We start from the raw sequence: 17,135 nt of genomic DNA on the forward strand, positions 1-17,135 counted from the left end.
GTCTGTAGCCATTCTTCATTATACAGGTCAGATGGTACAGTAGCATCCAATGAAACAACCATTCACCATTTGTAATATACAATCAGTTGTGGCGTGCAAGAGAGACGATTGCGCTGGTATGGACATGTGGTGAGAATGGAGGAGGATAGCTGCGTGAAAAAGTGCCACACCCTAACAGTTGAGGGAACCCGTGGAAGAGGTAGGCCCAGGAAGACCTGGGCTGAGGTGGTGAGGCAAGACCTTCGTACATTGGGCCTCACCGAGGCGATGACTACGGACCGAGACCTTTGGAAATGGGCTGTGCGTGAGAAGACCCGGCAAGCCAAGTAAGATCGTTGCCAGTGCCCCTGGACTGGTTCTTGTGCGGGTGGCACATGAGATGCACCATTTTGAGCGTGGCCGTTGCCAGTACCACCTGACTGGCTCCTGTAGGATTTTCGAGCGAGATCGTTGCCAGTGCCCCTGGACTGGCTTGTGCGGGTGGCACATAAAAGACACCATTTCGAGCGTGGCCGTTTTCGTGCGGGTGACACGTAAAAGCACCCACTACACTCTCTGAGTGGTTGGCGTTAGGAAGGGCATCCAGCTGTAGAAACTCTGCCAAATCAGACTGGAGCCTGGTGTTGCCATCCGGTTTCACCAGTCCTCAGTCAAATCGTCCAACCCATGCTAGCATGGAAAGCGGACGTTAAACGATGATGATGATGATGATGATGAATCAAATATAGAGACGTGTATCAGGTTCGCTCCAACTGTATCAACTGTATTCTTTGATGACCCTCAAAAAACATTTGAAACCCTGCCCTGTTGAAATTACCAAATTTATCTTTATTTTTCTTTGTTTAGTGAGTTTGGTAAAATGGCTCTTGGCACTTTAGACATCAGCTTCCGAGACTCCAGTGCTCAGGCCTACAGCATGCTCAGTCGACCATTACCAGACTTTAATAATAAAACAGCAATTGAAATCGCACATGACTCTGGTTACCTCCATTTTATTGCTCATCCTTGTTGTCAGAAGTGGTTAACCAAGAAACTATTTGGATCAATCCAAGTTAAAGAACTCGACTGGGGAGTATTCAGACTTCCTTATTGGTTCAAGGTTTGTTCTTATTTATTTTCTTATTTGAAATCTTCATTGCATTTTTGCCAAGTTTTTTCCTGAATTTAAGTATTGATGACAAAAATCTCACCTGAAAATGGATGTAAGTATAGCTATGTAAATCAGAAGTTTGCCAAACAAACTCCCCTATCTACCTATTGCTCAGCACGCCCTTCTCCTTCATCTTATCACCCATAACATCCCTCTTCTCATCTCCCCACCACCCATGCTGATCACACCAGCTTCATTGCTCTGTGGTGTGGCTGGAAGTAAAAGAGGGGCACTGCAGTCCTCCTCTCTTGACGATTGCAGTCATAGAAACTCACAGTTTTATTTCACAGAAATTATCAATGGTTGATTTTTAATATTGATTTACCTCCAAATATGTCTGCAGTTGTCTTGCCTTTGGCCAGAATAAAAATCTTCGCTAACACCTCACCCCCACCCCACCCCCAATCATCATCACCACCACCACCATCATCACCATCATCACTATCACCACCACCACCATCATCACCATCACCACTGTCATCTCCTGTTCTTTATTCTGTTCTTTGTTATATTTCCAGATTCTGGCCAGTGTATTTCTGGTGCTACCAATGTATATCTGGATTGCCTTTGTACCAAGTTGTACCAACCAAAGCAAGTTAAAAGTAGATATTTATCTCAGAGGTAAATCAATATTTTATATTTCTCTGAACTGTAAGAATCATTAGAACGCCAGGCAAAATGCTTAACGGTATTTTTGTCTGTCTTTACATTCTGTGTTCAAATTCCACCGAGGTCGACTTTGCCTTTCATCCTTTCAGGGTCGATAAATTAAGTACCAGTTGCGTTCTAGGGATCAATCTAATTGACTGGCCCCCTCCCCCAAAATTTCAGGCCTTGTGCCTAGAATAGAAAAGAAGCTTTTCTATTTCTCCCTTGTCTTCAAATAAAATTATTTTAAGGCAGATCTAAATAACAACAGAACACTTCATGAAGAGTGTCACTCAGTACTTTGAGTGTCACTCAATGCTTTGAATAAAGTCAAGAGTGTCATTCAGTGCTTTGAATAAGGTCAAACTCATTGATCTCATTTTTTAATATTATGAATTCTTTTATTCTTTTACTTGTTTCAGTCATTTGACTGTGACCATGCTGGAGCACCGCTTTTAGTCGAACAAATCGACCCCAGGACTTATTCTTTGTAAGTCCGGTACTTATTCTATCAGTCTCTTTTTGCCGAACCATTAAGAAATGTGAACGTAAACACACCAACATTGGCTGTCAAGCGATGGTGGGGGACAAACACAGACACACAAATACATACATACATATATATATACACATATACGACATATATATATATATATAAATATATATATATATATATATATATATCCTCTTATTCATTTATATGTTTCAACTTTGAGGCTGATTTACGCTTTCGCCACCACAACCCCATTTAGGCTTAGCAGCCCTTCCTGTTTGTTTTCACTGTTCTGTGTGTGTTACCAATTTTGACCCTCCACAAAAACCCAAATTTTATTTAATTTGCTTTGGGGGAGCAGCAACTGTTTTATCGAAAGCGTATATTGTTGTTAAATGCTTGAAATACGAGAGTAGAAAAACAGCCAACAACTGGTGAAGGGTTGTTCTTTATATTGTTTGTTATGTTTTCCATTTGTGTCTTTCGTTGTTCGAAAGAATAGTTCATGTTCCATGTACTCATGCTTCGTACTTTTTTGTTGTACATGTTTCGTAACGTCCTGTGCCAACATACGCATATAAATATACATATAGATGTAAGTATGTACATATACATAGGTATATATATGCATATATATATATATATATATATATATATATATATATATATATATATATATATATATATATGTATATATATATATATATATATATATATATATATATATATATATATATATATATGTATATATATATATATATATATATATATATATATATATATATATATATATATATATATATACATATATGCATATCTGTGATTGTATGTATGTATGCTTATTTATTTATTGTGCTTTTAAAAAAAGAGGGGCGACTGTGGCCTTGAACTTTTGCCCTGCTGGTCTTTGTTAGATGAAAGACAAAACTTCAAAGTCACTATCATCTCTCTCTTCTTATAGAAAAACATAATAAATATGAATTTTCACAAAATTATTGAGTAATTCTTCAGTTCAATAATAAATTGGTTTTATTATGACTCACCACAAAAACAAACAATAAGACACACACACACACACACACACACACACACACACACACACAAACACACACATACGTAACTAAGTTGTGTTATTTTCATGTTTCCAGAAGAAGAGATTGATGAAGAGAGTGGCAGTGACTCCAGTGAAGATAACAGACTTCCACAGTCAAAGTCAATGTTGGAGAAAGAATTCCGTCGGGTAAAACACCAGAAATATGTCCCCTTCATACAGAATTTACATACAATTGGACCTTCCCCTTCTCTACCCCTTTAACGTTTCTACCCCCCCCCCCGCCCACCCACCTACCCAGTCCTTAATGTTTCCTATTGTTCCTAAACGGTTCTCTTTGACATTCCATATTCAAACGCTTCCAGACAACTGCAATGTTATGTCAGTTGAGGTTCGCTTAGTTTGACCAAAGGTCAGACAACTGTGAGGTGCTTGCGTTATGAAGTGTGATGTTGTCTGGCAGAGAGAAAAGGTTATCAGATGATTTGCAAAGATTGAGAAATAAAAGAGGCAACCAGGCTCCATTGGATGTGCAAAGTCAGTAAGAAGCCTAAAGATGAAATGGTGAAATCTGATCCCAGAACGTTGAGCCCCACAAAAGGAGGCGTCAGGAGTCGGTGACGAATGGCAACATGCAATATTATAGAAGACCAACCCCAGCTCTCATCTAAACCACACTGAAATGGTGTTAATGGTGGAGACTGGGAAGTATATAAATATATATCTCAACCCCTAATCTTGCTCTGTTAATTCTACTTCTTCCACCTGCCCCCTCCACTTCCTGATACCTTAATCACCTCTCTACCTTCTCTCTATCTCTCACCCTTTTTTATAGCCACTGCCACACTTTCTGTAGGGTTTATATGGAACTTGTCCAAGCTTCTTGTCTCACTGACTCTCACCCACTCTCCACTCACTGGGCCATGCCACCTACGTAACAAAGGACAACACTGGACATGCCTCTACCCACAACCCTCTTCTCATAACACCCAAGCATCACCCTTTTTAGGCTAACAATCAATATCTCTTACCTTCCCCTTTCTCGCTCTCTTATCTGACTGCTCAGTCTCTACTACCATACACTTGTTCCCTTCAACCACATATTTAGATTTTTTTCTCCATTTATTTCCAGAATGGGAAACGGTCCGTAGGTGCCAGGTTGAGAACAGCTTTGAGAAGGAAACGCAAATTGAAATTGCCATTTTGGAGGCAGATTTATCTGTTGTGGAATTCCCCAATCACCAAATTTTGGATGACTCAGGTAAATATTCTTTCTGTCTCTTAGAGCTTTTAATGTAATTCATTCTCCACATTTTTGGTTATAGTAGAAGACACTTGCCCAAGGTGCCACACAGTGGGACTGAACCTGGAACCTTGTGGTGGGTAAGCAAGCTACTTACCCCACAGCCATATCATTTATAAAAGTTTTAAGCAGAATGGTCAGCTTTCTGGACAAAAGACCACCAAGCATTTTGTCCAACTTTATGTTCTGAGTTCAATTTCTACTGTTGTCAGCTTTGCCTTTCATCCTTTCTGGAATCGATGTAACTGACCAGTCCTCTCCCCCAAAACTTCAGGCCCTGTACCTACTGTAGATAGGATTATTTATAAAAAAATCTTTCACTGGTGTCAGACAACTATAAAATACTATTTTATTTTATGATACGATTTTATGATATAACTAACTAAACTATGATAAGTCATATGACAATGACATAGGTTTGTGTAAACATGTGATGTAGATTTGAAACCTGTGTGTCACTCAAGAAAACAGAGTTGAACCACAGAAGATCTTGGTTTAAATAACAAACTGGTATATGTCAAGTACCCTAATAGAAATGGCCCATTTGGAACGGTATTCCTTGCAATATTTCAAAGACTTTCCCTTTTCATTTGCAGGTGTTTTACTTCATCTACCTCGGTATCTTTAGTTTGGCTGTGCTGTGGCCCACCTGTGGAAATATATTGCTAGACCTTATTGTTTGGTTATGGACGCTGGTTATAGTCACAGAAATTGCTCGACGAACATATATAAAACATCAGGTATCTACTCTCTCTCTCACTCTCTTTTACGCATGCACACAAACACACACACACACGTTCACGTACACATGCACACACCATCATATGCCATGTATACATATATACATCATTTATATCATTATTATAAATCTATATACAAGGTGGTGCTGAAAAGTTCCTGGCTTTCGGTAAAAGAAATACCCCTTATTTTTCGAGCACCATCCGGAGTATTCGAGCAGTTCCAAGCAGTCTTGTTTTCTGCAAGTGCTCCACCCTTATTGCAGCCCCTATTTGTTCCATGTACTTCTCAAGATTTTTACTCACTGTTCCCAGGGCTCAGACAATTATTGGTACTACTACCATCTTTTTCAGCGACCACAACTGCTTGACTTCCCAAGCTAACCTGTCATATCTATCGACTTTTCTCTCTTCCTTATCGCATACCTTGTTGTCAGCTGAGCATGCTATATCTATGATCCAGCATAGTTTGCTTTCTTTCTTAATTAACACTGTCTGGTTTCCTATTCTCTATCTCATGGTCGCACTGAATCATAAAATCCCACAGGATTTTTGCATTTCTATTTTCAGCGATGCCTTCAGGTTTGTGATCATACCAATTTTTTGCTCTGTCAAGTCCATACTTGTTGCTTGCAACAACAATTATTATTATTATTATTATTATTATTATTATTGTTGTTGTTGTTATTATAATATTTTTTTTTCCCCATTCAGAAATACAAAGCATTATCATTACTTGGACACTGTGTGGAGATTATCTTAATATTGGTGTTCTTAATACTCTACCTGATTTTGCGGATTATTCCAAACTGGGTGAATTTCTCCGATTTTATCACAGCGAAGATTGTCATGGCTATTGGTTTGATTTATTTTTTCTATCGTCTGCTTGGTGTATACCTGCCTATTAGTCCAACGCTCGGACCGAATTTAGTACGTATTGTCAGAATGGTAAGTTCTAGCTTTTATCTTTTACTTGTTTCATTCATTAGACTGCGACCATGCTGGGGCACCATCTTGAAGAATTTTAGTCAAACTAATTAACCCTAGTGCTCATTGTTTTTTTAAAGCCTGGTACTTACTCTATCAGTCTCTTTTGCCGAACCACTAGGTTATGGGGATGTAAGCACATCAACATTGTCAAATAGTGGTAGGGGACAAAAACAGACGGACAAAACACTCACACGCACCAAATCCACTCACAAGGCTTTCTTCAGCCTGGGGCTATAAGTAGAAGATACTTGCCCAAGGTGGCACACAGTGAAACTGAACCTGGAACTGAACTATGTGGTTGGGAAGCAAGCTTCTTACCACACAGCCACTTTATACTTTTGAAGTCTATTGGTCAATTTAGCTAAACCGTTAAGTTATGGGGATGTAAACAACCCAACAACAGTTGTCAAACTGTGTGGGATGGGGTGAAGAATACAGACACAAAGACACTCAAACATAGACATAATTATATGACAGGCTTCCACACAGTTTCCATCTACTAAATCAGCTCAGAAAGTATTGGTCAGCCTAGGGCTGATATATATTAGATCATCCCATAAATAATGCAGGTTTTTTTGCAATTGCATGAACTAAAAGTTGGAGGGAGATGGATTAAACTACCTGCATCAACTTGCTATAAAAGCTGTTAGTAATTTTACCTTGTACTTATTCTTAGTGCAAGTTTTTGAAGAGTGCAGTTCGATTTTAACAGTTATTTTTTCAAAGCTATAATGGAAGTGACAAAGGGGCATATTTGGCATATTTTGCTGTATGAGTTCAATTATTTTTTCAGATATATAATACTGTACCAAGGACTTTCTATTTCTAATTCTACTTACTTGCATATACTATTATTGTTATTATTATCATTATTGTTATTGTTATTATTATTATTATTATTATTATTATTATTATTATTATTATTATTATTATTATTATTATTATTATTATTATCATTATTATTATTGAGTGGGAGAGCAGTGCATGCCATCAAAGTGACACTGGGGTTGTTATCATTATCATTATTATTATTATTATTATTATTATTATTATTATTATTATTATCATTATTATCATTATTCATGTATCAACATATATCGCACATCACACTTGTAAGTTTGTTTTTTAATTTATATTGTTACACATTGTTATATATTGTACATTTGTCAGTGTTACATTGATAAACCAACCAGGACCTTAGGGAGCTGGTTAGTTTTTTTCTCCATCTGTTGCCATTTAGGGGCTAATCTGGGATTTATTTAACCTAACGTGCCCCTCAATTTTTGCTTAAAAAGGCAGACAAGGGTTGTTTGTCCACTGGAAAAAAAACAGCCAAATTGTAAAAGTCAGTGACAGCAGCAACAACAACAACAACAACAGCCACAACAACAACAATAGAACACGTGAAATGTATGGAAGTAAATTTCCATTGCTTCCAGTATTACCTTCACCATTGCAGGAACAACAAATGAAATCAATGACAACAAAAAAACAACACCAACAAGAACACTGCCTCCTCCACCACCACTGCCAATGGCAACAGCAAACTTCCTCCTCCTCACTTACCACCAATATTTTCTTTTAATCCTTTAGTCTTTTAATCTTTTAATCCTTAAACTGTTTGTCTTTTTTAGGTGAAGCATGATTTTGTGGCCTTCATCAGGATGTTCTTGATATTCCTCTTAGCTGGTGGTGTGACCACACAAGCCGTCCTCTACCCAAACTATCCTCTTGGCACCCAAATGTTAAAAAATGTCTTGACACGTCCACTCTTTGCCTTATTTTTAACACAAATTCAGGATTTAGATGGTAAATACCTTCTGCTTCTCTATTTCAATAATATATTCTGTCCTAGAAACATTAGCACGACGGGCAAAATGCTTAATGGTATTTCATCTGTCCTTACATTCTGAATTCAAATTCTGCTGAGGTCGACTTTGCTTTCCATCCTTTCGGGGTTGATAAATTAAGTACCAATTGTGTATTGGGATCGATCTAATTGACTGGTCGCCTTCCCAAAAATTTCGGGCCTTGTGCCTAGAGTAGAAAAAAATATTTCTTCTGTTTAAGGTGGTGAGCTGGCAGAAACATTATCACGCCGGGTAAAATGCTTAGCGGTATTTTGTCTGTCTTTACATTCTAAGTTCAAATTCCACCAAGGTCTGATTCACCAGTTCCTCTGATCCACCAGAATCTCTGTTCTCCAGTCCCTCTTGTTCACCAGTCCCTCTTGTTCACCAGTTCCTCTTGTTCACCAGCCCTTCTTGTTCACCAATGCCCCTTGTTCACCAGTCCCTCTTGTTCACCAATCCCTCTTGTTCACCAGCCCCTCTTGTTCACCAGCTCCTCATGCTCACCAGTTTCTCTTGTTCACCAGCTCCTCTTGTTCACCGGTCCCTCTTGTTCACCAGTTCCTCTTGTTCACCAGTTCCCCTTGTTCACCAGTCCCTCTTTGTTCACCAGTCCCTCTTGTTCACCAGACCCTCTTGTTCACCAGTTCCTCTTGTTCACCAGTTCCTATTGTTCACCAGTCCCTCCTGTTCACCAGTCCCTCTTGTTCACCAGTCGCTCTTGTTCACCAGTTCCTCTTGTTCACCAATCCCTCTTGTTCACCAGTCCATCTTGTTCACCAGTTCCTCTTGTTCACCATCTCTTGTTGAACTGTCATAAAGTGTTATTTTGGGAATTTTATATCTGGAAAGCAAAAATGTCTCTCTAGGGCTCAGCTGTGATGCTTACTCAGCTATTCAGTGATTCAGTTTCATATCTGCTACAGAACCATCCGACTCTTGCCAGTATACAAGAACAAATGTTAACTGACAATGTTTATAATGTAACGATATGAAGTACACATTGATCAGGGATTCATTAAATGAAATGTGTATTAATTACATGAAATGTAACTACTTTATATTGATTGGTTCAATGTTAAATTTACCAAATGGAGACGTCCAACATAAGTGACACGACTGTCAATCCCATCTTTATCTCTAATGCCATAACTGTTTCTATTTCCAGGTTTTAAAGACTGCACTCCTTTGTACAAAAATATTTCGCCAAGTTATTGCACTACAAGTAAGTAAAACATTGACTCTTTTGATACCAACCTGACTGAAACTGCCTCTGGCTCTGTAGAACAAATGTCTTGTTTCCATAAGTTCTGAATTAAAATCTTCCACCAGACCTTAATCACAATTTATGTTCCTAACACTAGCTGAATGATAACTAAGTTATTTTACTAAATTCTTTATTATATTCAAAATTAATTGAAAGAAACACAGAGCTTCTCAAAAGAAATATGGTAATAAAAGGGTTAAATATTTCTAGTTAATAGTGTTTCTTAAAAGAATTGGATGGCAATTTTGGCAAAACAACTGAGAAAATATCTTGCTGCTGTAGTTACAGTTCTATACATTCTGAGTTCAAATCTTGCCCATAGCAGCTTTAACATTTATTCTGCCATAAAATTTGCATCAGTAACAATTCAACTGAGAAAATAAAGTACCAGTGAAATACTGGGGTCATTGATATCAGTTTAGTCCCTCCCCTCAAAATTTCTGGCCTTGTGCCTAAAAGCAAAGACCATTATTACAGAAGTGTGTGTGTAAGTAAATACATATAGATGTTCCACACTTATAGACACCCATGTTTGCGTACATACATATGCACATGCACACACACACACACACACACTCACACTAATTCATGCATTGTATATACTCACACATAAATTATTCTATGACTTTAAAACTCTTTTATATTCCATTTCAGGAAAAACATCTTCGCCATTTGTTTCAGGTGAGAATACTTTTGTTTGTAAATTCAGGTGAAACATTTTATTTTCTTGTGGGATATTTTATCTTGTGTCATAATTAGATCTTCATTATCTTTTAGTATTGGTTTGCATTGATGAAGAGGGTGGGATTTGGATACCCTGCAGGATGAAGAGCAAGAGTCTTCAAAATCAATAGCCTTTCAAGTACATTGTGTGTGTGTGTGTATAAAATATTCTATAATTATATGCATAATTATATTCAGGGGTCAGCTAAGTGCCTCACCACGTACTGAATTAGAAATACCATTTTTATGGTAGTTGAAAAGACATTAGCATCTATTTCTAATTCAGTACGTGGCAAGGTACTTAGCTGACCCCTGATTATAATTATGCATATAATTATAGAATATTTTGTATAATTCACCTAAAAAGGTTTTTTTAACGTACTGACTACTTGGTAAAATTATTAATTATTAATTAATTAATTGATTAATTTTACCCTATATTATTATATATGTATATAAGTATAGAAATGTGTCCGCATGAATGGTGGTGCACTTGCTTTTAATGATTCTGCAAAGAAAGAGGCTTGGAGATGCCATTATGAAAGACTGCTGGACGTGGAGAATGAACGAGAGGAGGAGAGTTTGCCAAACGTTGACCCAATTGAGGGACCAGCTACCCAAATCAACAGTACCCTGGTAGATAAAGCAATGAAGGACATGAAGACGGGGAAAGCCCCCGGCCCATCAGGAATCGCCGCTGAGATGCTTAAAATATCTGGCAGTGTGGGTTATGGTCTAGTCATCCCATATTGTAAATCAGGTTTTATGAAGGGGACAGGATTGGGGAGTGGGAAGTATGTTTAGTGCAAGAAACAGAAATGTGAAGTAGCGATGTAGTTTGGTTTGTTGTGGTCGAGTGTGAGAGGAATTTTCTTGTTAAGTTTGGGTGTCTGCTCAGCATTATGTTTGTTTTGTTTTTTTTCTCTATTCCAGATGCAGGAATTGCTGCTGTTGCTACATGTCCATATTCCAGTCTCGGGGGTTATATCGTTGTGTTGCAATATCTCATTATATGCAAGTTAATTCTTACGACAATTTTATTTGCAATGTTTGCGTAAGTAAATACAACCTTTAGTTTTATTGTGTTTGTGGTTGTGATTGTTGTTGTTGTATTGGGATCTGATGGGAACAGGAGGTGAGTAGGGGATGCAACATCATCATTCTCATCATCATCATCATCATCATTATTATCATCATTATCACTAGTATTACTACAACCACCACCACCACCTCCATCATAACTGCTATTAAAGCCACTGCCACCATCTTCGCAGCCATTCAACAAAAACGCGTACAAATACCAAACGAAATGGTTCTTGACATTTTGTGATTTCATTGCTTCACACTATCAGCAATGCCTGGACCAGAATGGTTATCAGTTTGGAAACAAGCAGTCATAAAAATTAAATTGTCTGTAGAAATTTTGAAAAATCATCACCACCACCACCACCACCAGCACCACCACCACCATCACCACCATCATCATCATCATCATCATCATCATCATCATCATCATCATCATCATCCATTAGCATTCGTTTTCCATGCTGGCATGAGTTGAATGGTTTGTCAGGAGCTGTACCAAGTCCCATTGTCGGTTGTGGCATGGTTTCTACAGCTGGATGCCTTTCCTAACACCAACCATTTTACAGAGTGGCACTGGGTGTTTTTTTACGTGGTACCAGCAAGGGTGCTCTATATGTGACACCAACATGGGTCCCTTTTTTTGTGACACCAGCATGGGTGCTTTTTGTGTGGCACCAGCACGTAGTATTAGAAATAAATAACAATTTGTTCTGATTCTCTAAAAGAAACTTTAATAATTTTTCAGATTAACAATTAGCAAAGTTGATAATGAAGCATCTTCCATATGGAAATTTCAGCGCTATGCTTTAGTTGTTGACTTTGAAGAACGGCTCTGTTTCCCACCGCCTCTTACCTTCTTAAGTTATTTTGCAATGCTTATCCGGCTTATTTACCGCAAAATGAAGAAATGTAAAAGAAATTGTGAATTCTTCTGCAAATGTTGGAAGAAATCAGCTTTGGTACGTTACGTTTTCCATTTGCAAGTTTTACTAATCCTCTTTAACACTGATAATGCTAATGGTAATTAATTCTAATTCCTAATTAATATTTGATAATAATCACCCAAATTTATTAATGCTTAATTCAAACAACTGATTATAACTAATTAGTCATTCCATTTAATATTAATCACTGTTGTTAATTAACACTACTAATTAACATTTCTGAATATCTTTAAATTAATTATGTTCACACACACACATCTTTGTGTATGTATGTATATATATATATATATATATATATATATATATATATATATATATTTATATACACACACATAGACCCACACACACACATATATATTATGCATAATAAAAAAGAATTTAATTAAGTACATCGTCTCTTTCTGATTGAGTCTTCAATCGATTACTTCAAAGAATTGACAGTCAGTTTTAAATTTGGTGCCGGTCTCTGTGGATAATGAATTCTCTTTGATAGTCTCTGGTTTTGAGATGAGTCGGTAGATTTATCCAGTTGAACATAAAATATACTATTCAACTTTCCTTCTTTTTTTTTTCTTTTTTTTTGTTGTTTTGTCTGATTTTAATCTATTCCCACCTCTCTTCTCACCTGAGGATTCCAGTTTGGACCTCAGTCTTCTGTTGACAGCCTAATTGCACCACTGACAAATTCTGATTAACCAATTATAATCACAGCTACTTCTATATTGAACTTTTGGTATTCCTGCTTTAAACGTTCATACAAGGCTGAAACCTGTGGAAGAGGGAAACCCAGAAAGACAATGGCAATATGCTGACCAATCTATAAAACTCCACCACAACATTTAATTCCTTGTAGTAAAGATTGTTTGCCAACATAACATGGCAGTCCTGGTTTAGGATGAATGTTGCTGTAACTTAGCCCCAGGAGACATTGTCTCCAGCTGGCTTTAGGACACGATCTGTGTCCTTATATTTTCGAACAAGGGAATCTAGCACCCCCACTCAGTCCTAAACCAGGACTGCCATGTTATGTTGGCAAATAATCTTTATTCCAAAGTACTGTTACTGAATATCTCTTGTTGTGAGATTTACAAATAGTACTTAATTCCTTGTTGTTCAAGTTTGGAATTATGGTCTCACTAGGTTTATCTTTTGTGATTCAAACCTCCAAAATTGATCCCAAAAAATCCTTCATTACTCGCAACTGATTTGTGATAAAATCAAACATTTTACTCAAACCACCCTTTTCCTATTCTGTGTGTCAAACATGATACACAGGACTTATTTCTCTGGTGTCCATATATCATATCGGATACACCTTCTCAGCTTCCTTTCAACCCCCAAATTAAATTGGGACTTATGAAAGGAAAGCTTTATATCGCTCGTGGCTAAAAGTCTAAAAACAAACATGGATGTCTAGGACAAGTTTATAAAAATGCTTTGGACAGGCAAAGGGTGAACCATGTTGTCTGGGTTTAACTCTTCTCCCTGGTCTCTGACTGCCTTTAGTGAAGCTCATTCTGCTTAGAAGTTTAGAATAAATCCTTGTTCTTGTCCTGTTCTTGTTGTTGATGTTAAACATGAAGGTTTCTCCATTTTTTTTTTCTCAGCCCGAAGCTTCTTCTTCGTCCCATCGAGCTAGTCAGCGTCTCAAAAGATCAGAAGATTACAGCTATTGGAAGAAGTGTGCAAAAGAGTATTCTTTAACTTTAGAAACTCAACAAAAGATGTCTGAATTCCCAAAGAAGCAAGCAGAAATGTAAGTATTTCTTCTTCAATTTTATTTTGTTGTCCATGTATCTGGAGATAATGGGAGTGCATACTAAGTGTAAAGATCTCATGAAGTCTACATTAAGAAAGTCACACATGTTTGTTGTTTGGTTCTGACTGAGCAGACCATAACAATCAAAGACATTCTGATTTTTAAACTTGTAAAAGAAACCACTTGTTTCTTTGTCTAACCCCCCAACTCCCTCACCTGTGTATCTAGGGCAGGGCTTCGTTGGGTAATTAGAGTTCGTTCCTAAACTTATGTCAAAGAAATCTTTATTTGATAATCCTTGAAAAAATTACATCTTGAAGAGGGAAGAAAAATGTCTTTATACAACAAGAGTCAAATATAATAATCATAATAATAATAATAATAATAGAATAGGAAACCAGACAGTGTTAATTAAGAAAGAAAGCAAACTATGCTGGATCATAGATATAGCATGCTCAGCTGACAACAAGGTATGTGATAAGGAAGAAAGAAAAGTCGAGAGATATGACAGGTTAGCTTGGGAAGTTAAGCAGTTGTGGTCGATGAAAAAGGTGGTAGTAGTACCAATAATTATCAGAGTACTAATAACTGTCAGAAAACAGCCCTGCTTGGAACCGCTCGAATACTCCAGAAGGTGCTCGAAAAATAAGGGGTGTTACCTTAGTTCACTGGTAGGGAACAGCTGACGCCGTAGCACATCTCCAGCATTAGGAGTTGTACAAAGGCAAATATAATAATAATAATAATGATAATAATGATAATAATAATAATGATAAAATAACGATGTGTTTCCATGTTTTTTTGTTGTGGTTCAGTGTTAACAATTTAAAAGATGATATGCAACTGCAAAAGAAGAACATTAAACGCCTCAGTGATCGTGTTGTGGAACTAGAGAGGGCGCTACAGACCAGTAGAATATACTTGGAAGATATTAAACATATGTTGGATAAATCTGGTGAGTTTGTCTTCTGTCTAGCATCTATCAAAACTTCATCACCATTGTCATCATCATCATCATCATCATCATAATCACCATCATCATCATCATCATCAACATAGTATCTCACCACAACCAATGTTTACAGCATCACCACCACTGCCACCACTTTCACTATCATAACCACCATCATCACCATTATCACTATAATCATCACCAGTATCACCAACACCATTACCATCATCATCATCACCAACATCATTAATACCATCACCTGCATCATCATTTCTGCTACAACCATCATTACCACCACCACCACCACCAGCACTATCAACACCACCTTTATCATTGCTCAGGTCTGCTCCCCCTTCCCACTATATATATATATATATATATCCATTTTTTTCCGTCCTTGTTTTCGTATGCATTCGCTACTTTCTTCTGAGGAATCTAATGCTCTTAGCTTAGTTTTTCCTTGGGGCTGGCCAGATTGGAGCAATCTCGAGTATAACCAGCCAAAATTGCAAAGATAATCTGGAACTCGACTGAGGAAAGAAAACTCCGAATGACCCATCCTTGTTTTTTTGTATCGTCTGTTTGGATGTTTTGTTGTCCCTTTTTTGTATCACCTAACTGTCTGGATGTTTTGCTTTCTTGTCCCATTTTTGGTATTCCTTTATATATATATATATATATATATATATATATATATATATAATGAGTTCAAAGAGATATATTATCCAGACAGCTACCATATTAGCTCTCAGTTAAGTTCCAGTTAACGGCTAACCATAACCACAACGAGGTCAGTATCTAACGTCTGTGTCTACATTTAGTTGTTAATCACTCTGTGAATTCTTCCCATGGGTAATTCTTCGTTGGACAATAAAAGTTGTCTGGAGTGTATAATTAATACTAATAACAATAAGAAAGATAATGGAAACTTGTACATCCACAAAATTCATCTGATGTCATATGTGTCCGTGTTTTATATTCACAGATGTCCAAGGTGTGTCCAGTACGAAAGGTCAGAGTCTCCATGTTGCCTCACGACAGTCTCCCTACCCTGGAACCAAACTTGCTCGATTCCCAGTCTTTGATAAATATGTGCCTTGGGAAGTAAGTCCTAGTTGTTGTTGATTTTGGTGTTGTTGTTGTTGTCTCTCTTGTCTGTTGGACAAGGCCATGTTGGAGCATCTCGGAGTGGGGGCAAGGGGGACCCTGAATTTCTATTTCACTGTCATTATCACCATCACTGTCCTAATCATAAGCCAACAATGGAACTTCTATGAAGTCACTTGCATTTACTTGAAATAGCAGTCAAATCACCCTTAAATTCTACACTGCCAATCATAATGGGGTCCTGGATAGCTTGTCGTTGAGAAAAAATCAGGTGGTCACCACTGGAATGGCTTTAAATGTGGTTTTGCTGAATCAAGACATGTGAGACAAGCATGAGGTCACCGTTTTGGGAGAGGAGAGGAGGTCAGCTTTTCCCTTCATTGGTCAGCAGTAATTTGTAGATACAGTCACATAACCACTTCTGCTGGGACCTGGGCTGTTTCTAGAAGCAGTTGCTGAGTCCCAAGTATACCTTTCTTATCAACCTTTCCATCCCTGGATATTCCATGAAGGAAGGATACATTAATAGATTCACAGAATCTATGGAGCCTCAAAGGATGCTGGTTATTTGTTAAGTAGAACCAGACATATCGGCTTTTGGGCCTGTCCCTCCAGATTTTTTGTTGGAGTTTACCTCCTTTGCTTTAATTAAATGCTCAATTAATTATCCTACAAAGCAGCAAGGGTTTATGATTATTATTATTATTATTATTATTATTATTATTATTATTATTATTATTATTATTATTATTATTATTATCATCATCATCATTGAGTGAGAGAGCAGGGCATGCCATCAAAGTGACACTGGGGTAAAATATACGAAGCCCATTATACCCATCATGACTACCCGTCTGATAAGGGGACACCAGGCACATGCATCACAACCATATGTGTACGACATGGTGATCTCATATAAAGATAAACAGCACATGACCTTGCAGCTGGGGCCCAGTTAGAATTTTCTTCGGGTAGAGTAGCCCATCCCGCTCAAAAGGTCCCTGAATAAGGTTTGCTAAAGGATGTTGAGCAAAACACCCATGTTTCCAAAGGTGAATTATTCAAACTCCAAAGA

At 37.5% G+C, this 17,135-nt stretch overlaps 1 protein-coding gene across 3 annotated transcripts in view; it reads left to right on the forward strand.

Annotated features, from left to right (window-relative positions):
* The window catches only part of LOC106879935 (transient receptor potential cation channel subfamily M member-like 2), an 87,093-nt gene that overhangs the window by 61,330 nt on the left and 8,628 nt on the right, over positions 1 to 17,135 (forward strand). For all 3 annotated transcript variants that reach the window (XM_089354590.1, XM_089354589.1, XM_089354591.1), the window contains 14 exons: positions 847 to 1,099; positions 1,669 to 1,771; positions 3,440 to 3,531; positions 4,475 to 4,603; positions 5,242 to 5,385; positions 6,097 to 6,330; positions 8,007 to 8,181; positions 9,391 to 9,447; positions 10,144 to 10,170; positions 11,146 to 11,266; positions 12,044 to 12,257; positions 13,850 to 13,998; positions 14,817 to 14,956; positions 15,939 to 16,057. In XM_089354590.1, the coding sequence (XP_089210716.1) occupies positions 847 to 1,099; positions 1,669 to 1,771; positions 3,440 to 3,531; positions 4,475 to 4,603; positions 5,242 to 5,385; positions 6,097 to 6,330; positions 8,007 to 8,181; positions 9,391 to 9,447; positions 10,144 to 10,170; positions 11,146 to 11,266; positions 12,044 to 12,257; positions 13,850 to 13,998; positions 14,817 to 14,956; positions 15,939 to 16,057 (1,957 nt within the window). The remainder of the gene's footprint in view (positions 1 to 846; positions 1,100 to 1,668; positions 1,772 to 3,439; positions 3,532 to 4,474; positions 4,604 to 5,241; positions 5,386 to 6,096; positions 6,331 to 8,006; positions 8,182 to 9,390; positions 9,448 to 10,143; positions 10,171 to 11,145; positions 11,267 to 12,043; positions 12,258 to 13,849; positions 13,999 to 14,816; positions 14,957 to 15,938; positions 16,058 to 17,135) is intronic.

The sequence above is a fragment of the Octopus bimaculoides genome, chromosome 7 (genome assembly GCF_046866305.1).
Source record: "Octopus bimaculoides isolate indiv1 chromosome 7, ASM4686630v1, whole genome shotgun sequence".
Classification (NCBI taxonomy): Eukaryota; Metazoa; Mollusca; class Cephalopoda; order Octopoda; family Octopodidae; genus Octopus; species Octopus bimaculoides.